The sequence below is a fragment of the Lepidochelys kempii genome, chromosome 7 (genome assembly GCF_965140265.1).
Source record: "Lepidochelys kempii isolate rLepKem1 chromosome 7, rLepKem1.hap2, whole genome shotgun sequence".
Lineage (NCBI taxonomy): Eukaryota > Metazoa > Chordata > Testudines > Cheloniidae > Lepidochelys > Lepidochelys kempii.
In genome coordinates, this window is record NC_133262.1 from 4,770,239 (window position 1) to 4,794,682 (window position 24,444).

The window sequence follows — 24,444 nt, forward strand, 5'->3', positions numbered from 1 at the left end:
ATTTTTTTTTACATTCATACTTGATGCAGCAAGCCCAGAGGTGCTGGAGCCATGAACTGCCAAGCCCAGAGGTGCCGGGGCTCAGCCCTAGAAAATCATGGCTGGGATGATTTAGTTGGGGATTGGTCCTGCTTTGAGCAGGGGGTTGGACTAGATGACCTCCTGAGGTCCCTTCCAACCCTGATATTCTATGATTCTATGAAATTAAACACTGATAGGAACTAAACGTGTGTGTCAGAGGGGGGTCTTTGGCCCTTATATCCCATGTGTACAAATATAATACTTACTACACCTAGGGCTTTCTACAGTGTTGTACCAATGTTAACTAATTCATTTTATAAAGGAATAATTTAACTGCCTATTGAAATGCAGCCATCACTGGGATAGAATGTGGCAATTTTCCCAGGGCACAGCCACACCCCCTTGGAGCTTAGGAAAGGCAGTGATGGCCTTCTGCAGAAGGAATGGTAAGGGTGACATTTGAAAGAAAAGAGGCCGTAACTGGAATATCCCGAACCATTTGAGGAACGCCGCAGCACCTGTGCTATAGAATCTGTTAGGCTCCGTTTCAGCAAAGCACTTGGGGTATGGCTGTGCTGCCTCTGGGACTGAGCTCCCAGCCTGGGTCCCGAGACGTGGGCTAGCAGGGTTTTGAGTGAGCACGCTAAGAATAGCTGTGCAGATGTTGCTTTGACATTGCAGCTCAGGCTGGAGCCTGGGCTCTGAAGCCGGGGGTGTCTAAACAGCTGTTTTTAGTGCACTAGTGCAAGGCCTACTAGTGCAAGTCAGTGGTGCTGGGCTGGGAAGCTCATTTCCAGACGCAGTGGACACAGACCTTTAGCACGCGTTCAAGTTAAGTGGCACAGAAGCAAGTGCTTAAAGTTAAGCACTTGTTTAAATGCTTGTTGAATTGATGCCTTCATGATCATAACAGAATCAAGATCTGTGTTTCGTCTCATGCACCTCCATCAGCACAGTACCACCCTGCTAGTACCATTCTGGCCCACTGGTTCAGCACTGGTGCCCAGGAAACCTACTGATTGACCAGTACCAGTCCTTGGAGCACCAAGGTTTTTCCACGGCACCTCCCGTCCAATACCAACTGGACCAAACCTCACTTAGCTTTTGAGCTTTGATGCAACCACAGTTCAAGGTGGTCTGGCTATAATAGATACAAAACATTTTTTGGCTAATGTAGAAAAACTTCAGTTAGAGGATTTAATTATCAAAAAGCTACAGCATATTCTTATCTTCAATAAACTGAAAAATATATATTTTCCAACATAAAACATTTGATTTTTAAATAAAAAATGTAAAGCATTGATCTTAGTCCCTTGTTTGCACTAATATTGTTTTAAAAGGTTAACATCAAATGACATTGAAAGAGACAAATCTGCTGTAAACACTAATCATGCTTTGGGAAAACAAAGGCCATGAGGGCAATTAAAAGTGTTGGACACTGGTCCCTCAACATTTACTAAGTAGTTTCTATTTACTAGGTAGTTTGAGCTGCTCTATATTTTCTTTTCCAATAAAACAATAACATGTGATTACAGGAACTTGGAAAAAAGAAAAAAAATGTAGGACACACTTACCCACTCTTTAGCAAACTTTCAGATGATTGGGGACAGAAATTAAGAGGAAGGTGCAGAAAACAGGAAAAAGAACACATAAAAATAAATAATAAATAACATAATTTTTTTTTTAAAAAGGGGACCTAATTCAATGGGGCCATGAAAAAAGCAGCAGCTTGCACAGAAACAATAAGCAATGGGAAATGAAACATGAATAAAAACTCATTTAACTGAAATACCAGAGATCGTTACCTGTAATATTTTTAGGAGGCAAAAGCGGGGGAGGAGGAAATGATCTTGCACAGAATACATTCTGTACGTCTCCGATGACAAAGTACAAGGACTTGTTTTCATTGTACTTGGAAGCCAGACAGCAACAATATGTAAAATGTTACAGCTGAGTTTCAATGTAGGTGAACTGAATTAAGGACTGGACTTGAGATTATCAGTCTTGGCACTGGACTAGGGCAGTTGTGTCAAGTGGTGCACCCAAAATCTAGCATTCCTCACAAGCCAGATTAAGAAGTAATAGAGTGAGCATTTGGCTGAACCATGGGGACAGACCAAATGAAGATGAGAGCCCCAAATACCAGGGTGGTGCTTGCCCACTTCCATATGGGCAATTTAGTGGCTGGGGGAATTTAGTGGCAAAAACTATTTTTCTACAAACGAACATTTGCCTCCTGAAGAATTTTTGTTTCAATGCCCTGCTTTGTGGGTCCAAAATCTGTATCAATGCCTTATAGTAACTATAGTTACATGACAAATATTCTTATATATGTAGTGTGACAGGGTCAGGCCAGATGGCTACAGGAGAGTGATAGAAGGCAGATATATTAGGTTAAATAGGTCCCTTTTCCCAGGTTAAATAGGTCCCTTTTCCCTGGATAAGGTAACAGGGAAGGTTCCAGAACAATCAGGAACTTTCTGGAAACAATCAAGGCAGACAGGTTGATTAGAACATCTGCAGCCAATCAAGAAGCTGCTAGAATCAATTAAGGCAGGCTAATCAGGGCACCTGGGTTTAAAAAGGAGCTCACTTCAGTTTGTGGTGTGCGTACAGGAGCTGGGAGCAAGAGGCGCAAGAAGCTGAGAGTGAGAAGGCCTACTACTGGAAGACTGAGAAGTACAAGCATTATGAGACATCAGGAGGAAGGTCCTGCAGTGAGAATAAAGAAGGTGTCGGGAGGAGGCCGTGGGGAAGTAGTCCAGGGAGTTGTAGCTGTCAAGCAGCTGTTACAGGAGCCACTGTAGACAGCTTCAATCCACAGGGCCCTGGGCTGGAAGCCGGAGTAGAGGGCGGGCCCGGGTTCCCTCCATCCCTCCAACTCCCTACTTGATACCTGAGGAGTTGAACTGGACTGTAGGTTCCACCAGAGGGGAAGGTCCCTGGCCTGTTCCCCGGATCCATCTGAGTGAATGGCAGATTTGAGCCACCAAAGTGAGGGCTGCTGTGAACCTCTGAGGGGAACAAATCCGCCAATAAGTGCAGGACCCACCAAGGCAGAGCAGGAACTTTGTCACAGTAGCTACATTTCACTTACTCATCAGAACCTATTTGGCCTACTTTAAAATCTGGAGATCTCACACCAATCAGGAAAGGCAGCTGCAACTGCTGAGCACAAAGGTGCACCCAGAGGAGCTTGGTTGAATCCAGAGGGTGCATCCCCCATCTTGGACCAGGATCTGTATGAAGTGATGGTGAATAGGAATGGATTTCGGCATGTATCTGGAGGGGTGGAGTTTTCTCCATGTTCTCCTCCCCTTGACTGCATCTTCTATCTGTTGGGAAGTCCTGGAAACAGAGCAGAAGGCATCTGTGGAATGTGACAACTCCCGTATGGGTGGGGAAGGCTCCACCCACATCTGGGAGAGAAACTGGCCCGGTGCCATGTGGAGCGGAGAAGGCAGCGAGAGGACGATGAAGCTGGGAAGTGCAGCTGAGGGTCTGATGGAGCACAGCAGTGCTGTGAGTTGGCATGGTGCAGGCAGAATAGGAGGTGGTGGAAAGGGAGTCTGATTGGGTGCTGGAGCTTGAGGTTGGAGGAAGGAAAGGTATTGAGAGGATGGTGAATTAAAGCCACAGACAGCAGAAGTGTCTGCTTGCACCTGCCTGATACAGCTATAGGCTGGCAAGGGGGCGTCTGACCTAGGCCCCACTGATCTGTCCCAAACATCCCCCAAGTCTGACAGCCATTTGAGAAACAGAACGCAGTGTGCGTCAGATCTCGTCTGAGCAGGGGCTAGCGGCTGTCCGGGAGAAGTGCTTCCAGCAGTAAGCAATGGCAGTACGATCCATAGGCAGAATCCGAGAAGTTCTTTCCATGCTTGCTGGAGGCGGGGGTGCCATCTCCCTTGTTTGTGATCTTCAGAATAACTATTACTGCTCAGTTTCATTTTGGGAGGTAGAGACTTGTCCACCTCCTCTGCATCCTTCCTCCTGAGGTGTAAAGTTTCTCCATCTCTTTTCTGCGGGAACGTACGCTCTCCTTTCTGCTGCAATTTCCCCATGCGGGATCTCTGTATCTCCAGCAGCCACGACCATGTTTGCAGAGGTTTACTAAGGGTGGTGGATGACTGGTGGAGCACTGCCGGGGAGCAGCACACCAGTGTTGCAAATAGTGTCAGCACACCCTAGTGGAAGCAACTCGGAGGATGTAACCCTTTTGGGGGCGTGCGCACTGCCAAGTAAGTGCAGAACAATGAAGCTTCCATCAAATGCTATAGACACTAACAGAGCTATGGAATTTGGGCACGTGCACTAGTTTTTGAGCGTGACTCCGTGCACACCTAACTCAACTCCAGCGTGTGCAGAGAGAGTGGGATTACATGGGAAAATGCAAAGCAAGACTCGTCACGTCGGTGCTGGAGCTCACCAATGACACGCTGGGTGTGCACAGAAGCGCACATGGGCTTTTTGAAGGCATGGCCCATTGTAAATGGTGAGGTACTGAGTTTAAGTCAAAGTTCCATCCACTCAATTTTAGGTCTTGCATATTAGCCCAAAAGACATACTTCATTTGCCTCATTTAGCACATTATTTTAATGAAGGAGTTTTGTTTGCTGGAGATGTGTGTGGGGGGGTGAAGTTTGTTGCTGTTCATTCTCATGGGATAAATCATGGGTTTTCACTAAAAGAATGGCTAGGTGTGTATAAAAAAATACAGTGTGAAAAGTACTGGCAAATCTATTTTCAACTAAAAGCTTGTTAACAAAGCAAATAAGAAGTGCATGGAGAGCACTAACATGGAGCCCGAGAAGGTAAATGACTTTCTAAGTGGCAGAACATCCATCGCGGCTGCTGTCAGGAGGGGCATGGGACTCCCGCAGCTGCTGTCCAGTGGTGGAGGCTGCTCCTCATTCTGAACACAGGAGGCCGAATTCAGAGCTGGCATAAGTGGAATTCCACTGGAGCCAAACCTTAACACCGAGTCGCCATTTGGCCTCTTAGGTTTTTAGGTCAAACTCGCCCTGTTTATCAAAGCCCTGGCCACAGCAGCCCAATCTTGGGCCATGACCAGCTCTGCACACCCCAGCTCAGCTCAGGAGAGGGGAATGCTTTAAGCCACCTTTGTCCTCCACTGCTTCTGAGGATGCCATACTCCTGGCTGGTCTCCCGCTGTAAGATTGGCAGTGCCCCCAAGGGGGCACGATGGCAGGCAGGAAGCACAAAACGGCGTTGGCCATGTCGTCTTTCTCCTGGCCTTGCTCCCTAAGGTGGTTGCAGGGAAGGTATAAGAAGCTCTAAGACAGATGATCCCTGCCTCTGGTGTTCGTCCCATGGCAGGCAAGGTTGGATTTAGGGCTGCTTAGTGCTGGCCATGCACCATGCAGTGGCTGCAGTACAGTCCAGGCCTGGGGCTTCTGAAATACAAAGCATTTCTGAGAAACCTGGCAAAAATGATTGGGAAATATCACCTGCATGTAATATATTGGCATACCTCTACTGCCAAAGCTCTTGCGTTACTGGCTTTACCGACTAGAGATTCCATCCTGAAACTGAAGGTGGAAATCCATTTGACCCTCCCTTTGTAAATAATTACCCAGCTAGGAAAAGGTTGTGTTCTGGATCTGGCACAAAAGGATTTCTAAGAAAATGCTTCTTTTGCAAAAGTTGGTTTCATATTCTACAGATCCTGACATTTCTTATGAGAATGCATCTGGTTTGAGGTCAAATAATTGATCTTTTTCATTCAATTTAACAAAAACTTTTGAGAGAGTTAATCACAATTCGCTATTAGATAAATGAATAAAATCCACAATTCCTACACTAAAATTACTCCACTTGACTTCACGTGATGTATATTTTGCCTTGTCATGTAACAGATTGTGGGTATGCTGTATTTCTGTTAGGACCATCTGACCTTGGGTATTAAATAAAAACATACTAGACCAACTGAGAAACATTTAATACATAAATGTATATCAATTGATGTATTAAAAATTCAGAGAAAAAATAAATATTTAAGATGGTAAAGTATGTTTACCAAATGTTTTAACAGCTGCTTTTAGATATAAGGACAGGGAAATGAGACGATGGGTATGTTTTCAATCGAGTAATACTTTTAAAATGCGTCAAACAATTCGTATGTCTGTTAATATAAAGTGAATGCAACTTAAGATAGTTTTAAAAGAAAGGGCTTGTAGGTAAAAATGCTAAAAGTCAGGTCAAATCATAGCTCAAAAGAGTCTGTCTGTACTAGTGTGTGGCTTTCACTAAGATAAAAATTGATGGTATGTTTCCAAGCAGTGTCTACTTTGACTAGAGCTGCGCAAACTATGACATTTGAACAATTTATTTGACAATTTTACCCCTTTTTTGGTTCATGAACAGCCTGCCAACAGATCATAATTTGTATGAACTTGTTTGCTATTTGTTGTTGGATGAACAGATTTTAGATACACATTGAATCTAAGGACTATTCATGAGCTGTTCATGGAGAGAAATTCACCCCTGTGCAGGAGGAGTTCAGCACAAAACCTTTGAACCACTTAAAGCCCTTTTTAAGGAGTTAAGAAAGACTTAGTGAAACCTTACATGGCCATGTGCATTGGGGAGAACTTCACCTACAGTGCATTATAACGGGGTATGAGGAGGCCAAATTGATATCCGGTTTCCAATTTGGTGGTTACATGTTTTTAGTCTATTTGATGATAGTCTCTGAGTTTAGCTTAGAATTGGAATGGAATAGCTGGAGTAGCATTTCTGGATACAACAATTACAAACACACGCACACACACACACTCTCATATTTTAATCTTTATCAACCCTTTTCATCCTCCAAATATAAATGGTTCAAGCCAGAAGTTCGCACAACTTCAAGAGGAGGGGAGGTAGCCCCCAAAATGGAGTGGTATGAGCAGAGAAGGTCAAGATGAGGGCAGGGAAATTCATTAAAAAGAAGCAAAGCTAAAGGAGGGTGTCTGAGTAGTGCAGCCCTAAACAGGAACGTGTGCACTGATAATTTACATCTGATTTACAGGTCTATTAGTGCAGCTATTTGTTAAAAACATCCTAGCACAGCAACTGCTGTTTCACACCATACTTATGTTATCTCCAAGCTAATATACCAAATACCTTCTCAAAGAAGCACACAAAGATTTCCAGAGACTTACGCTCACTCTTGGCGCAACTGAGAAGAGCTGAGTGGCTAAGTGGGTTGAACGCAGGGCTTTGATCTCTGAAGATCTTCGATTTGTCCCAGGCCAAAGGCCAAATGCGTCTGGTGGCCTCCATCATGCACTGACACACAGAGTTCAAAGGAAACTGCCGTATCGAAGGGTGTATGAGGAAATACACACAACTCCCGCCAGCACTTCTGGATTTAGCCAATGCTATCAGATCCCCATATTACTGGGTAACAGACTTGACCATTGTGATTAACATAACTAGCTAGCCCTGTAGTATCCCATGTACTGTGGGAGTTGGCCTGATCTCAGAAATGTCACTCCTCCCCCAAATTTAATTCAATAGGGCAGTGTTTCCCAAACTCGGGATGCCGCTTGTTCAGGGAAAGCCCCTGGCGGGCCGGGCCGGTTTGTTTACCTGCTGCGTCCGCAGGTTCGGCCGATCGCGGCTCCCACTGGCCGCGGTTCGCTGTGCCCGGCCAATGGGGGCTGTGGGAAGCGGCGGCCAGTAAGTCCCTCAGCCCACGTCGCTTCCTGCAGCCCCCATTGGCCGGGGACAGCGAACCGCGGCCAGTGGGAGCCGCGATCGGCCGAACCTGCGGACGCAGCAGGTAAACAAACCGGCCGGGCCCGCCAGGGGCTTTCCCTGCACAAGTGGCATCCCTAGTTTGGGAAACACTGTCCTAAGGTTTAGTGCGTGATTTGCAGTGTGTTGGAGAGTAGATGAAGGTGTTAGCATTGCAACCCTCACCCTGCTGGCTGATAGGAAGGGGCCAGCATGGCTGTTGTCGGGTTGAAGAACTAGGGGGATAAAGGAGGAGAGCAAGAATGAAGAAACAACTAGGGAGCGGAAATGTTGTGATTCCACCAACCAGCCTAATAGTCATGTCTTGGGCTGACGAGAGTCCGTTTAGTACGTGCCCTAAATTGGATAGGTGGCTGAGGAAAGAAACTCAACCATCAGAAGCTTGAAACCCCTCGTCCCCCAAAAGAGACTGTCACAAACAAAATGCTACAACTGAAAACATAAAAATATAAAGGACAATGGGCCTGACCCAAAGCCAAATTCCCACTGACTCGAATGAGCTTTGGGTCAGACCCTTAAAGAGGATTATAGATCAGAGTGAGGTAAATAATTAAAAAGAACAAACAACTTGCAATGATTTATTATATATTCCGAACATGTAAAGCTGTAGTGGAAGATCTTATCTAGGAGACCCCCATTGGCAACAAAATAGGAGTTCCAAGCAATAGCTCTGATTCGAGCCTGATATATGAAAATATAACTTGGCTTAAAGCCATAGGAGCACAAGGATCATGATGATGCATTCAATCTAGCCCAATTTAGCATGTCTTTCTACTTTGAATATTAAATATGGAAATTTCAAGCTGCAACAATGTATCTACAACGAACAAAATAGATCAGCAAGTGGTCAAAACTGGATTGTTTTTGAAACCTTGAGTCATTAAGAACCTGGACAATTGGGATCATAAAACTTGCTGATTTCAGTCAATATTCAAGGAAGTCAAATCAGGTGGAATTCAAATGTATTTTAGGAAGATGTCTTTTTAACAAAACAAACAGTTTAATATTTTTGTTTTCTTCCTGTTTGTCTACTCAAAATAGTCATATCTTATAAATCTGGTGACTACATGTAAATACCCAGCTTTTTGGCAAAGATATGGCTCCAAGGTGGAGTTAATGACTCAATAAACATGTTCATCATGCATCAGCAGGCTTTAAAGGTAGCTTACACACACCACAATCCTTGCCAACCATCACTACTAAATGACTGGAATTCTGAATGTCCATATCCATTAGATAGATTTATTTGATGGAGAGACCCTGAATATTCATTGGCATACTCTATACAGAAGGCTAAAATCCACAATGGTTAGAATGTTTCTGAAACTAGCAGAATAGGAGATGGGAAAATTCATTAAGTTTTCTCTAAATTATATAAAAAATAATTTGCATTTTTACCTCTTGGCCCATTTCCATACTGCAAAGTTTTGTTGACTGAGCTTTGGCATCAACCATAACATTAAACATGGTGCATATTGACTGAGGGACTCGGAAATCTGTTGATCGACTGGTTTTTTGCAGCTTTACTTCAAATGCAATCCTGGTTCTATTAAAGAAAGTAGGAAAAGACCATAAATGGTAGAATACAATTATTTCAAATGTGTTGTACTAAAAATGATTTTCCAATTTAAAAAGAAACACTCTGTGCTACGGATAAAGTGTGTAATGGTCTCAGAGAAACTACTGCTTTCTCATACTTGGTAAACAGTGTGATGAGATTACATATAGAAGCGTTAAAAGTGAACACCCATAATTTGGACTGTTTTGGATAATTTATACCTGCGGTTGAAATACAATCAAACAGTAAACATGATGAATTAAAGGAAATTCTGTCTATTGGTACACAATACTAAACACAAGGAGTACTTGTGGCACCTTAGAGACTAACCAATTTATTTGAGCATGAGCTTTCGTGAGCTACAGCTCACTTCATCGGATGCATACCGTGGAAACTGCAGTAGACATTATATACACACAGAGACCATGAAACAATACCTCCTCCCACCCCACTCTCCTGCTGGTAATAGCTTATCTAAAGTGATCATCAAGTTGGGCCATTTCCAGCACAAATCCAGGTTTTCTCACCCTCCGCCCCCCCCCCCCCAACTCACTTTCCTGCTGGTAACAGCCCATCAAAAATGACCACTCTCTTCACAATATGTATGATAATCAAGGTGGGCCATTTCCTGCACAAATCCAGGTTCTCTCACCCCCTCACCCCCCTCCAAAAACCACACACACAAACTCACTCTCCTGCTGGTAATAGCTCATCCAAAGTGACCACTCTCCCTACAATGTGCATGGTAATCAAGGTGGGTCATTTCCAGCACAGATCCAGGCTTTCTCACCCCATCCCCCCCGGGAACACACACACACACACACACACACACACACACACACACAAACTCACTCTCCTGCTGGCAATAGCTCATCCAAACTGACCACTCTCCAAGTTTAAATCCAAGTTTAACCAGAACGTCTGGGGGAGGGGGTAGGAAAAAGCAAGGGGAAATAGGCTACCTTGCATAATGACTTAGCCACTCCCAGTCTCTATTTAAGCCTAAATTAATAGTATCCAATTTGCAAATGAATTCCAATTCAGCAGTTTCTCGCTGGAGTCTGAATTTGAAGTTTTTTTGTTGTAAGATAGCGACCTTCATGTCTGTGATTGCGTGACCAGAGAGATTGAAGTGTTCTCCGACTGGTTTATGAATGTTATAATTCTTGACATCTGATTTGTGTCCATTTATTCTTTTACGTAGAGACTACGTAAGCCACACTATCAGAGGCTCGTTCACCTGCACATCCACCAATGTGATATATGCCATCATGTGCCAGCAATGCCCCTCTGCCATTTACATTGGTCAAACTGGACAGTCTCTACGTAAAAGAATAAATGGACAGAAATCAGATGTCAAGAATTATAACATTCATAAACCAGTCAGAGATAATCAAGGTGGGCCATTTCCAGCATAAATCCAAGTTTAACCAGAACGTTGGGGGGGGGGGGGGTTAGGAAAAAACAAGGGGAAATAGGCTACCTTGCTTAATGACTTACTGGGAGTGGCTAAGTCATTATGCAAGGTAGCCTATTTCCCCTTGTTTTTTCCTACCCCCGCCCCCAGACGTTCTGGTTAAACTTGGATTTAAACTTGGAGAGTGGTCAGTTTGGATGAGCTATTGCCAGCAGGAGAGTGAGTTTGTGTGTGTATGGGGGTGGGAGGGTGAGAAAACCTGGATTTATGCTGGAAATGGCCCACCTTGATTATCATGCACATTGTAGGGAGAGTGGTCACTTTGGATAAGCTATTACCAGCAGGAGAGTGAGTTTGTGTGTGTGGTTTCTGGAGGGGGGTGAGGGGGTGAGAGAACCTGGATTTGTGCAGGAAATGGCCCACCTTGATTATCATGCACATTGTGAAGAGAGTGGTCACTTTGGATGGGCTATTACTAGCAGGAGAGTGAGTTTGTGTGGGGGGGGGGCGGAGGGTGAGAAAACCTGGATTTGTGCTGGAAATGGCCCAACTTGATGATCACTTTAGATAAGCTATTATCAGCAGGACAGTGGGGTGGGAGGGGGTATTGTTTCATGGTCTCTGTGTGTATATAATGTCTACTGCAGTTTCCACGGTATGCATCCGATGAAGTGAGCTGTAGCTCACGAAAGCTCATGCTCAAATAAATTGGTTCGTCTCTAAGGTGCCACAAGTACTCCTTTTCTTTTTGCAAAGACAGACTAACATGGCTGTTACTCTGAATACTAAACACAGCTGATACAAACCTGTTAATTGCTTAACTGGAAGGCCACTACTGGATTAGTGCAATTCTATCTTTTCAAAGTGTTTTTGCTTGGCTGAATCTTTCTTTGATTTTACAAATGTTCCTAGAAGTTGTTTCTTTGAAAAACAAACACACATGTACCAGGATACCTTTACAAAAAGTCAGATGTAAAATAGAGCATATGTATAATTATTCAGTTAAAATTTGAGTGGGAGTTACATTTTTTATTTCCATAAGGGTTTTGTCTGACTAAAGACTGCCAGATTGGTTGACAATAATTTTTAAATACTTACTGGGCCATAAGTGGCTCAAGTATTTCGTATTAGGAACACTTTTAGCATAATGAGTAATGTCCTCTGATTCCTGAATTCTCTGAATGCAAAATGTTAGAGGGACTTTGTAGTTAAGGGAGTACTCTATTAATTATTAGAAACACAACACAGAATGACGACATCAGTGGGCCTGTATCAACAAATTGATATAGGCACCTGGAATTAGAAACAATGAATAATATCAATTACCCATAATACCTTTGACCTTCAAGGATCAGGAAGGGCTATGGAAATGTAGGCTGATATCTATAAATGAAGCTCCTGATCTGTAATCAGATCTGTATGAGCACATGGGGCTGCCAGCTTGGATCTGATAACAGAGACAGGGTCTTGATAGGGGAGCTCATTTCCCCCACACTGAGATGCAGCCACTTGTGAAATGTGGCAGCTGTTCAATAGTGCACGGCAAGAGTGAGCTGTAGGTTAGAGGAAGAAGTCAAGAAAAATACCATGTCAAACTGAAACTGATAGGGAAATACAGGTTGAGAGAAGGAGCCAAATTCACAGTTGGTGTAAGCAGGGAGCACAGCATCATTGGCTTATGCCAGAAGTGGATTGGCCTGATGTAATTACCATTACCAGACATTAGCCAGAGCACAGGGGTTAGCACCCTGATGTTGACGCAAGGTGATGGAATCTTTAAACGATCAGGACCATGGTTTTGCGTCTGCCTGGAAAGATGAGCATGATCAGTCCCACTTCTAAAGCATCATCATGAACTGTTCTCTCATTACAGGAAATGTATTTAAAAGGGACACTAAAGCATATAACAGAAGTATTCTGAGGTACAGAATACCCCAAGATACTCCCCAAGGTATAGCAATGGAAGGGTTAGTTTTTTTTAAAGAAAGAGAAAAGAAATGTCATGGTAATGGAGCCGGGAGGCACACTGAATGGCCAATAAAGAGCAGAGTGCTGTATTTCATGGACACATGCTGGTAGGTGAGCCAAGTCAAAGCAAAAGCATGGAGAAGCACAGAAATCCAGCTCAAGAAGAATCCTCTTTACTGCTAAAAAGACTGAGCAGCAAGCCAGCAGCTATCCTTCTTCAGGAATAATCCTACAATGTTTCTGCAGTGTAGAACCGCTAAACTCCACCTAGTTATTTCCTTAGTGTAATATTTACAGCTTATATAATGCTAGCTAGAGGTTCAGACCGATGCATCTATTTTCAGTTTGCTCTTAGAGAACAGAGTCAGACAATGGAAACAACTTAAGACACTCAGCATTTATATCAGAAAAAAGAAAAGGAGGACTTGTGGCACCTTAGAGACTAACCCATTTATCTGAGCATAAGATTTTGTGAGCTACAGCTCACTTCATCGGATGCATGCTGTGGAAAATGCAGAAGATGTTTGTTTTTATACACACAAATCATGAAAAAATGGCTGTTTATCACTACAAAAGGTTTTCTCTCCCCCCACCCCACTCTCCCGCTGGTAATAGCTTATGTAAAGTGATCACTCTCCTTACAATGTGTATGATAATCCAGGTGGGCCATTTCCAGCACAAATCCAGGTTTTCTCTCCTCCTCTCCCCTGGCAAAACAAACCCACTCTCCTGTTGGTAATAGCTTATCTAAAGTGCAAAAAGAAAAGGAGTACTTGTGGCACCTTAGAGACTAACCAATTTATTTGAGCATAAGCTTTCATGAGCTACAGCTCACTTCATCGGACGCATACTGTGGAAACTGGAGAAGACATTATATACACAGAGACCATGAAACAATACCTCTTCCCACCCCACTCTCCTGCTGGTAATAGCTTATCTAAAGTGATCACTCTCCTTACAATGTGTATGATAATCAAGTTGGGCCATTTCCAGCACAAATCCAGGTTTTCTCCCCGCCCCTGCCACACAAACTCACTCTCCTGCTGGTAATAGCTTATCCAAAATGACCACTCTCCCTACAATGTGCATGATAATCAAGGTGGGCCATTTCCAGCACAAATCCAGGTTTTCTCACCCCGCCCCCCAAACTCACTCTCCTGCTGGTAATAGCTTATCCAAAGTGGCACCTATTACCAGCAGAAGAGTGAGTTTGTGTGTGTGGTTTTTGGAGGGGGGTGAGGGAGTGAGAGAACCTGGATTTGTGCAGGAAATGGCCCAATTTGATTATCATACACATTGTGAAGAGAGTGGTCACTTTGGATGGGCTATTACTAGCAGGAGAGTGAGTTTGTGTGTGTGTGTGTGTGTGGGGGGCGGAGGGTAAGAAAACCTGGATTTGTGCTGGAAATGGCCCAACTTGATGATCACTTTAGATAAGCTATTACGAGCAGGACAGTGGGGCGGGAGGAGGTATTGTTTCATGGTCTCTGTGTGTATATAATGTCTTCTGCAGTTTCCACGGTATGCATCCGATGAAGTGAGCTGTAGCTCACGAAAGCTCATGCTCAAATAAATTGGTTAGTCTCTAAGGTGCCACAAGTACTCCTTTTCTTTTTGCGAATACAGACTAACACGGCTGTTACTCTGAAACCTCTCTTTACAATGTGTATGATCACTTTACATAAGCTATTACCAGCAGGAGAGTGGGGTGGGGGGAGAGAAAACCTTTTGTAGTGATAAAACACCCATTTTTTCATGATCTGTGTGTATAAAAACATCATCACTGCATTTTCCACTTTTATGCATCCAATGAAGTGAGCTGTAGCTCATGAAAGCTTATGCTCAAATAAATTGGTTAGTCTCTAAGGTGCCACAAGTCCTCCTTTAGCATTTATATCAGACAATATACTGGCAGAGCAAGAAACATTAGCTTTTCTAATGCCACAGGTATCACAATCATCTCAAGACCTTTAAAGAAGGCACAACATAATTAACAAATCTTTATGACCTATTGTGCAGTTTGCATCAGAATAAGAGACTTCACTAACTTGACAGTTAAACATGCCTTTTGGATGATCAGGAAGGAATCTTTATCAATACCCAAAGGTTTACATGAGAATGAAGATCTGTACCTCTATGGGAACAGACCCTGCTGTGACCTGGGGGATAGTGCTGGGAAATTAATGCAGGCTGTGGGCATCTCACGTCTTCCTCTCTTTTTCCCTTTTCCTTGTTTGTTTTGCTATGGTGGGGGAGGTTGACCATGCTGGCTGCTTTGGCCTTCCTGCGACATGGCAGTGGAATTGGCAGCAAGAGGCTGGGTCGCCCTTTTACAGATGGATGCAAATTGCCTCTCCCCAGGCTGGCAAGGGCTAAAAGAGGCTGCTACTGAGAGCAGTGGCCATTCTCACTCCCTCACTGGCAGCTTGCAGTGCTTCCTACTCGTCCTCCCTGGAGATCTGAAAAGGGACCTTTTAATGGTGTTAATAGAAGGGAAGTTGGACATTGAGTTCTGGGGGACGACTGACTTCATGAGCTTGAGATTATTCAGATTGGTCCTCGCCCACAGGCTCAGGATGAATCTGATCACAGTATCGGGGATTGGGAAAGAGTTTTTTCCTGCCACTGCACAGATACGTTTTCTCTACCGCCTTCGCCCAGAACCTCCTGCAGGTTGACACAGAAGAATGAAGCACTGATGCCCAAAGGCAGGTCCCACCTTGGCTGCAGAAAGGGAAGTTGGCACCTTAGCCCTCAGTGGTGCAGATCAGGATAAATTCCCTTGCACAATGCTACAAAGACTGGGGTGTTTGCTGTCAATTCATGCACCTTAAAAGGGCCCTGGCTGAGCTCAGCTTGAGAAGGCAAAAGCTGGCAGAGCCACCTCCTGTAAAATGGCTGCGCAGGGTTCAGAAGAGATGTGCTGAAAATGGTGGAAGGAACAACAAAGAGCATGGAGGAGGGCCTGGCTGCCACACGCTGTGGGGGAGAGGCTCTCTGGGCACAGAGGAATCATGTTCCTCCCAGAGGCTGGGATAGTTTGGGGACTGTAGCATGGGAAAATGCATCTCTTTGGTGTCACAGAATCATAGGGTTGGAAGAGACCTTGGGAGGTCATCAAGTCCAAACCCCTGCTCAATGCAGGACCAACACCCACTAAATCATCCCAGCCAGTCCATGACAGGATGGCTCTCCTCAAATTTTAACATTACCTGGCACTGCAGGGCTAATTGGGTGCCAGATAACCAGCCGTGGGAGTTATTGTATTTCAATAAAAGCTGTGGGCTCTGGCCTTTAATCCAAATCTCTGAATGCTGTGTTTTATTTCACAGCAGCAGTAGCAACCCTGTAACTGCCCGTTCTGCGTTCCAACTTCTGAGCCCAAATCTCTGCACTTCGTGGATGGGGAGGTTGTGGATCCATTAGAGAAAAATAAATCACGTTTGCACTTGCAGGACAGCCAGACAATGGTGGCACAGAGCCACCTGCACCCCCCCTGATCCTTGCACATACCTGCTGTGGCTTTCATCTGCCTCTCTACCTGTTCTTTTGCCATTTGCTTTTTTCCTGACAGAGGATGCGCAGTTCATTTCTTTCTCCCCACCCCCATCACCTCCTTCTGAAACCAACCGGAAACAATTGTGGGTAGCGTGACAAGATAGCCTTGATGTTTCCTTACCAAAATGACTACTGTTAACATAGTCCTAAGAGTTCCTTTAAGGTGTGTGCTCTGTTTCCGAGGCTCTGCAGGCGTGTATCGTATGAGGTGGCATTAGCGGTGATGACTTTTTCAATCAAAGGCAGCCGGAAAGCCTGACTGGTTCTCTGAATGGCACAATCTCCTTTGTCGGTCACTTCATGTGGGTGCTGAGATAGCACACATGGCTAATTCTACAGCATTCAGCTCTCCCGCGCCCTAATGTGTTACCCAGACCTGACTCCAGAGGAGGCGCACAATAAACAACAGCAGAGAAAGCCTGACTTGAGCGGGGTTTGTTGCCTTATTGGGAATAGGCATTCACTAGAGACTACATTTAAAAGACGTTGCCTTTTAGAGGTCAATAATTTGCAGAGATAAAAAGTGTGCTACCACCAAGCCTGTGCTGGATGGAAACAAATTAGGGCTTAAAAAGAATAATGGCTGAAGTCAAGCTAAAAGGTAAAGTACGGCCCCCTCATTTCCAATAAGATAGGGTAACCCCCCGCCCCTGACTATTTCTTGTGATCTGCTGTTAGAGACCCTTCCGGTTCCGTTGTTCAGACGTACCTCTTAACACAAGACTCGATCATGTCACTTGCCATAAGTTTTAGACGCTGTTCTAGGTGCTTTCCAAATTCTTCCTCAGGCCAGTGTAAATCCCGAATGAAGGTCTGTAGGGCATCAAGTTTCCAAAACAGATCTTCAGAGGTTCCCGATCCATTGCTGGCAGGGTAAAATGAAAACAGAAGTCATACCCAGGACCATACTATTGGAAACCTGATGTGGAGACCATTCTTGTACAAGTTGAGGGCATACAGTGGCTTAATACACAGAACAATGCTGGGTAATCTCCATCATCAGGCTTTTGAGTTTTACCATACATTTGCCTAGTCTACCTTGCTGTTATAACTCACAAATCTTTCCAGACCAGATGATAAGACAAAATTATGAATTACGCACATTAACTGGAGAAACTGTGTATGGTAAAATTCAGCCTTAGCTAATAACCACACGGACATATGTGATTATTCAAAATTAAGGCTAACATTTGTGGTAGAAAACCCTTGACTGACAATAACTACAGTACATGAATGTATGCAGTTATTCAAATTTAGGGTTTCATGCATTTTTTCCCTTCAAATGACGTATTTTTAATTTTTTTCCCCAACATTACCAGGTAAAGGACAGTGCTAACAAGTGGTGAGCGAGGACACACCTTATCTCTTGAACAGCTGGAAAAAAATCAGGGTAAAGCAATTGAACTAGAAACACGAGACATCTCATGTGAAAGAGTTTTGGTCAGGGTAACTACTCCACATCTCACAGATCAGCCTTTTGCGAAGGCAACTACAGGGCAACAGATTTTTACTTTTTTTTTTAAATTTCTATTTTTTTGCAATGTCTTTGGTCGGTTGCAAAAGTCTGAATTCTTTCCAAAGTGCATAGTCTTACCCACTCCTGTGCACAGATGGGACGCTTCGGGCTCGTTGTGTGTAGCTACTTTGGTTCTTTTCAACTATAATTGTGTCTAAAACCTCCACTTACAGAATAAAATACAGGCCTGGATTGTGTTTTGTTGGTGCAGAAAAATTTATCTATAACCCTTTTTGCTCTCTCTCTTTTTTTCATGACAATTACCAAGAGATCTTCAAGAGCTTTAACCCCCTCCTCGCATACCACTAATGCTAACACAGTAATTGATAAGATGTTAACACACCATGCATTATCACTTGTGCTGACATCGTCTATAGAAACAGATGAGGAAGGGTGTTTCTATTGTGACAGATGCCAGCTGCATTGAGTTAATGCTACAGAGGAAAATATAGCTGATGCATACATGGCTACTGCCAGGTGAAAACCATATTCCCAACATGCTAGAGGGGTCCTGTGAGGGCTTGTGCTAACAAAGGTAACAATTTAAAGAACGAATCAGCTCAGAAGTAGGAACAGATGTATCTGACACTAAGGGAGAGGTAACACTAAAACAAGTCCTTTATAATGAACGGTGAGTGGGTACAAGGGAACTGGGACACTGAAAAGATAGAGAATCAGGCATTTCCTTAAATGGCATCTTGAGTCAAAAAACTATTTTGTGTAACTTCCATAGCACAGCCCCCAGAGTCAACCTATCTGCATTTGTAGTTTCTTCTGTTTCAGACCTATGCTTAAGAATAATTAAACTTTTTCTAATCTAAGCCCAGTTTTGGAACTGCATGAATTTATGTTTTAAATAATTAAATACACATGAATGCAATAATTGGTATTTATTACAACAACATTATGACACCCATCTGGTTTCAGAATTTTCAAAAAAATTACTCTCCGTATTTTTTTCTTCTTTTGAACAGCTCATTATTAGGTTTTCCTGGGAGGAAAATAATATTCTATGTTATGTCCAAAATGAACTGTTCATTGTTCGTGCAATAGCACCAAAATTACTTTGATCACATAGAAATTTGCAAAATGCCTTTCACACTTAAGCCTTAGTTTTATTAAAGATGATTGTCAACTTTACTGTCATGTCTTGATTCTTATCTTTTCAAAAACAAGATCACAGAGCATGCACAGAGAAAAAAGTAATACAAACTTTCAAGTATTATTTACAGATACTGCCTAATCTAGCCTTCAATACAGCCAACTTAGCATGAATATGAGTTGTATTTCTTTGAAACACAAATTACTCTAATATTTCAATTTTTTTGAATATAAAAGATCATTTGCTTTGCCTCCAGTTCATTAGTATTGCTTTCCAAAATGATACCCGTGCTATAGAGCATATTCAGTAGAATCCAGGTGTAGATGTAAATTAAGTGTAGCTTCCTGTACCTGGACCATTGCCCCCTCTCTACCACCCTTCCTGCCGAATAAAAGGTCGACGTTTATTGTTAATGTGAGACTTTTTGTCTTTGGGTAAAGTGACAATTTTTTGTTAAATATAAATATTTAAATAAATCAATAAGCATGGCAACCTATCAGCAGCTCTGGTATAAGAAAAAGATGAAAGCATGACATAGTTTTGACAGACTTTATTTGTTTTCAAGTTTAACTTAGATTAGGGTAACCAGACAGCAAGCATGAAAAATCGGGATGGGGGCTGGGGGGGTAAAAGGCACCTATAGAAGAAGAAGCACCCCCAAAATTGGGACTGTCGCTATAAAATCGGAACGTCTGGTGACCCTAATTTAGATTGCTCTGAGTACTGGTTTGCCAGGCTGTGTATAGCACACCGCTGAGGTAAGTGAACCTAGCACCAATTTTAACACTGCCTCACTTTCCCCCTCTTAGGGAAAGCACCTACCCAGAGGGATGGGGGGTTTGGTACTTGGGTGGTTAGACTGAGCCATCACCCATGCCACTGTGGACGTACTGCTATATGTAGGTGCTAGCGTGGGTACGTCCACCCGAGCTGGGAATTACATTTCCCAGCTGCTGTGCAGATGTACCCTGATGCTTGGCGAGTTATTCTGGGGATCCCAACCCTTAGCAACATAAAAAGCTTTGCTGAAAGCACAGGTTTAACGTTAAGCACATGTGTAGCCTTACTGACTTCCACAGTACTCATGTGTGTAAACTGACACGTGTTGTAGGACATGATTCAGAGAAGTATGTAAGCATGTGCTTAACATTAACCTTCCTACAGTGGAATCCTTTCATGAATTGGGGCCTTGGTGCTTTTCTGGACTGGCATGGCATGGCCTGACATTTCTCCCCTTTCAGCTTTTAAGAGGGAAGAAAGGATGGGGAATGGATGGTCACAGAAGGAGTGAGGGAGTGGGGAGAGAATACAAGAAGCATTTATTAAAACGAAGCGGCCCTCTTGGGTGGTGCTGGTGACTTTGAACTTTCCTCAGGAGGAAGGTGGGTTATAAGGAGCAGGAAGGCAGCTGGGAGGTGGGAGTTCATGAGAAGTGAGGTACATGTTAGCAGTAGGAGATGGGTGCAGATTTCTGAGTCAAAGCACCAGGGTGTGCATACTGCATGGCTGTCAAAAAACAACAGGACATGGGTGGCTCAGTAACTGTCCAGTATCCCTGTGGTTTGACTGGCTGAGACAATCCTTCTGCAGTGTAACACTAAGTAAAGTTCAGCAATTTGAACTGAGAACTTAGAAAGTCTCAATTTTCATGCTAGTAAATGTTATTAGAATGATGGCCCAACACTCAGTGACAGCTTCGTTTATCCCTTTGGGTACCGATCTCTGGCACTACTCAATGACTATGACTGTTAAGGGGGACCCACCATAATTACAGAAGTCACATGACCTACACTGAAAAACATGCATCTATCTTGCCTCTTCATTGAGTATGTATCCTACATCATAGGACAGTAACAAGGTTAATAAACTTGTGTTAGGCATAGGAACCCAAAGCACTAGTTATTACATACTAGTGACTTGGGCCCTGTTTGATTTCCTACGTTTGATTCAAGACATTCAAAATGATTTTTAAGTATTGAGGCTGGGATGGAATTCTAGAATTCAGTTACCATTGGGCTCCCCATGTCATGCATAAGATGCCTTATAGATGCCTCCCCCTTTTGTTTGCAATATTGTACAAGAATTCCAGGCAATAAGGAACTTGCAGAAAAATAAAACTCACTTTTAGATCTACATCTGGTCCATGGAAATTAGTCAACTTGCACTGCAGTTGGTTCTTCCTATCTTTTGAGACATGTCAGCTCAAATTTTACGTACTGTAGTTTATACTCCAACAGGACTACAGCCCACTGTCAACAATTATTTTGTGAAGTGAGATGCTTGCTCAAGCTTCCAGCGGGCGTAAGACAAAGTCTCAATATTTATAAAAACTTCTAATGTACATGCCAGATATACATAAGGGTTGCCTCATTTAGTAAAATATCTAATTATCTATCTCTGTCACTCTTTTAAAGTTATATATAATGCACAGAAACAAACAACACATATCCATGCCAAGATTACGTTAAATTTAAATGAGATCTAATGTGAACTCAATACACACTCAGAATCATATATAGCAGCCATCCATGACGGTGCAGAAAAGCTAGGCATTTGTGGGATGCCTAGTGGGATGTTAACTGGTAGATTTGGTACTTTAGGGAGATTCACATTTGGTAGATTCACATTGGGCAGATTACTTGTTAAACTCCTGTGGAAGAAACAGACAGAAAGAAAAATACCATAACAGTGACAATGCAGATGTAGCAGAAGCACGTGACACTCATAAACAAATCTGCAAAGTTCACAGCAAGACAACAGTCAAAAAACGAAAGCAAACCATTTCAGAAAGAAGCATGAATATGGGAGGCTTAAGTGCGGTTATTTTTTTTTAGTCTGAAATAAAAAGCAAGTTACCTAAAAAAATTAAAAGCTGCAAATTAACAAACTACTCAAACATCCACATAAAATAAACTTAATTCACAGGTCCTGATACAATGTCAGAGCACAGAAAGTAGCTTTTAATTTAAAAATATACCAGGAGCAAGCAAATCTGAATTCCTATATCAACATTTAGATTGGATGGATATATGAAACAGCTACACTGAAAGACCTATCAGGAATTTTAAAGGTTTTGACTTGGAAACAGGGTTCAAAATAGTAAACACTGAGGGTGAAATCCTGGCTCCGCTGAAATCAGTGGGAGTTTTGCCATAGAACTCAATGGAGCCAGGCTTTTATCCTTAATGAAAACTTCCCATTTACCCTGCTCACTCCAAACATTAAAGATATGTTTTCATTTGGAGCACATGCACACTGTTCCACCAACCAGAAGAGAAAGATTCCAATCTTGCAACTATATCCATGCATGCAGAACCTTGTGGGGCTCAACAGGTGCAAGAATATCCCTGTGTGTACCTGTTTGCTAGATCATGGCCTAACGATCGGAGAGGAGGAACACTTTATAATGTGCACTGACATCTAAGTGTATGTTTTCAGTGTGGTATGCAGAGAATTATGAACAGATCCTGATTAATTAGCATGAGGTTTGTGTGTGACTGTTTCCCAATTGGAAATGGGGCCATGAGATGTACTCTCAATGGTTCATTTCTGAAGGATGTATATATAGCTGGGCATTATGAATTTAATAGCATTCTCAAGATGCACATGTAATGATTACATGAAAGAGAACTTTTAAAAAATGATTTAGTCTATCAAATACAAGGTGGTTCAATGTAATATGCTTTCCAGAAACAATGTACACTTCATGCCCATAATTTCCAAAACATCCAAAATATTTTAATATCCCTACATTGATAAAATAGTTATAACCATATTTTAAAAGCATCTCATCATAACAATATTTTATATGAACATGGGGTTTTGGTATCTGAAAGATGCAGAATTTGGGAAGTTTATTCCTTGTGCTATCTGATCAACAAGCAATAAGTCATTTTCAGAAATCTCTCTCTTTCTGCCTTTAGCATATTATGGCATAAACCAAAAAAATTCTTCACAGCCTCATTTCAGAGGCAAATCCAGAAGTCCTGGCTCAATTTTTATTGTGTCTTTATTCCCACTGGGAGTTTGAGTAAGGAGACAGTAAAACCTAAGTCAGGACACCAGATTTAGTGCTTACTTCTGTAACAGTGCAGTCAGAGGACACTTTGCCATTGACTTAGAATTCATGCAGTTTTAGGCACTTAGCCTCTAAAGAATATGAGATTTTTAAAAATTAATCCAGCCTCAATCATCTCGCTCAGCAATATGAACACGTAGGATGATCATTCCAGAACTCTGCTTTGGAAGGTCTCTTCCACTCCGTATATTGCTATTGTCTTCTGGGCAGCTTTAACGGCCATCCTGCAAAACTATATAATTTCATGTTCTCCTCTTCCAATGGATTATTATATTAGCAATTTTCTATAGGCGTAAATACATTTTTGAGCTGCATTTCTTATGGTCAATCTTATTATATCAGAAAACAAAGATACACATAATTCCATCAACAATACTGGATATGAAATTGCTGATGCAAGAACACATTTAAAATGTATCCTTACAAGAATCAGCCAGTAACTGCATTTCAAGGCATTGGCTACATAGCCAAGAGGCAGAATGACTTGGAGTTTCATTCTTAACTTTTGAACACAGTCCCACCTCTAGGGGAAAATACAGTCTAATGTCATTTTGGGGTGAAAAAGATGCTTTCTGATTTCTTTATGTTTCTGGTAAATTTCACTTAACACTATCTGATTGTTCTCCTTATGAATGAAATATTTATATATATATGAGCCTTCTCATGAAACAAAACCATCCAGTTTCCATTCAGATGCATATATGCCTCTTAAAGTGAAGATGATTTTCAGATGATACACATATTTCATAATGACTGAGAAATTGTTAGATCTTTAGGGATGGTAGTCTGTGTAGTTAATATTGATATTGAATAAATCAAAAATAGCAAGGGATGGATAACATATAAATGTGTAAGGAAGAGCAACTGAAAGAGATTAGACAAATGGTGAACACATAAATAAAAAAAAACACCTTTGTTTTTAATACCAAAAATTCAAGAAGATACTTAGTGTCATATTCATTAAACACTGTGTTAGTAAAATGATTTTCCACAGAAAATTCTTACTGCATTCACATTTAAACATACATCTTTTACACAACACAATATTTTGCTGATGCTTTGTGGCCCTTGCAAGGATAAGTTACAACTTTTAACAGCAAAATAATGTAGTGTTGTGACGATGTAATGCAGCAGGGAGAAGGGAGTGTTGACCTGGGAATGTGCCCTGGGGATGGGAGACCTGAGAGCCTGTCACCTGAGCCAGGAAGGGGAGGGGAAGGTAACACCTCTGCCCAGGAATGTGAACAGAGGCTGCAGGAGAGAGCTTGCTGGGGGGTTTAGTTTTCAGTTTGAGGCTGGGTGGAGGCACGCAGGGAACCCCAGGGCTGGGGTCTAAGCTCCCTGCTCCCCCAGAAGGACTTGACTGAGGGGTCCTGGTTGTACCCATAAGCTCTGTTTCGGACTGTGTTCCTCTTGTCCAACAAAACTTCTGTTTTACTGGCTGGCTGAGAGTCTCAGT

The 24,444-nt window shown here is 42.6% G+C and overlaps 1 protein-coding gene across 6 annotated transcripts in view; it reads right to left on the minus strand.

The window, feature by feature from the left end:
- Positions 1-24,444, minus strand: part of CADPS (calcium dependent secretion activator) — a 389,515-nt gene that overhangs the window by 47,417 nt on the left and 317,654 nt on the right. For 3 of the 6 annotated variants that reach the window (XM_073350977.1, XM_073350978.1, XM_073350979.1), the window contains 3 exons: positions 21,411-21,557; positions 16,999-17,154; positions 9,187-9,334 (listed from right to left, as the gene is read on the minus strand). In XM_073350977.1, coding sequence (XP_073207078.1) covers positions 9,187-9,334; positions 16,999-17,154; positions 21,411-21,557 — 451 coding nt within the window. The remainder of the gene's footprint in view (positions 1-9,186; positions 9,335-16,998; positions 17,155-21,410; positions 21,558-24,444) is intronic. The other 3 variants (XM_073350983.1, XM_073350980.1, XM_073350982.1) reach the window with 1 other exon arrangement.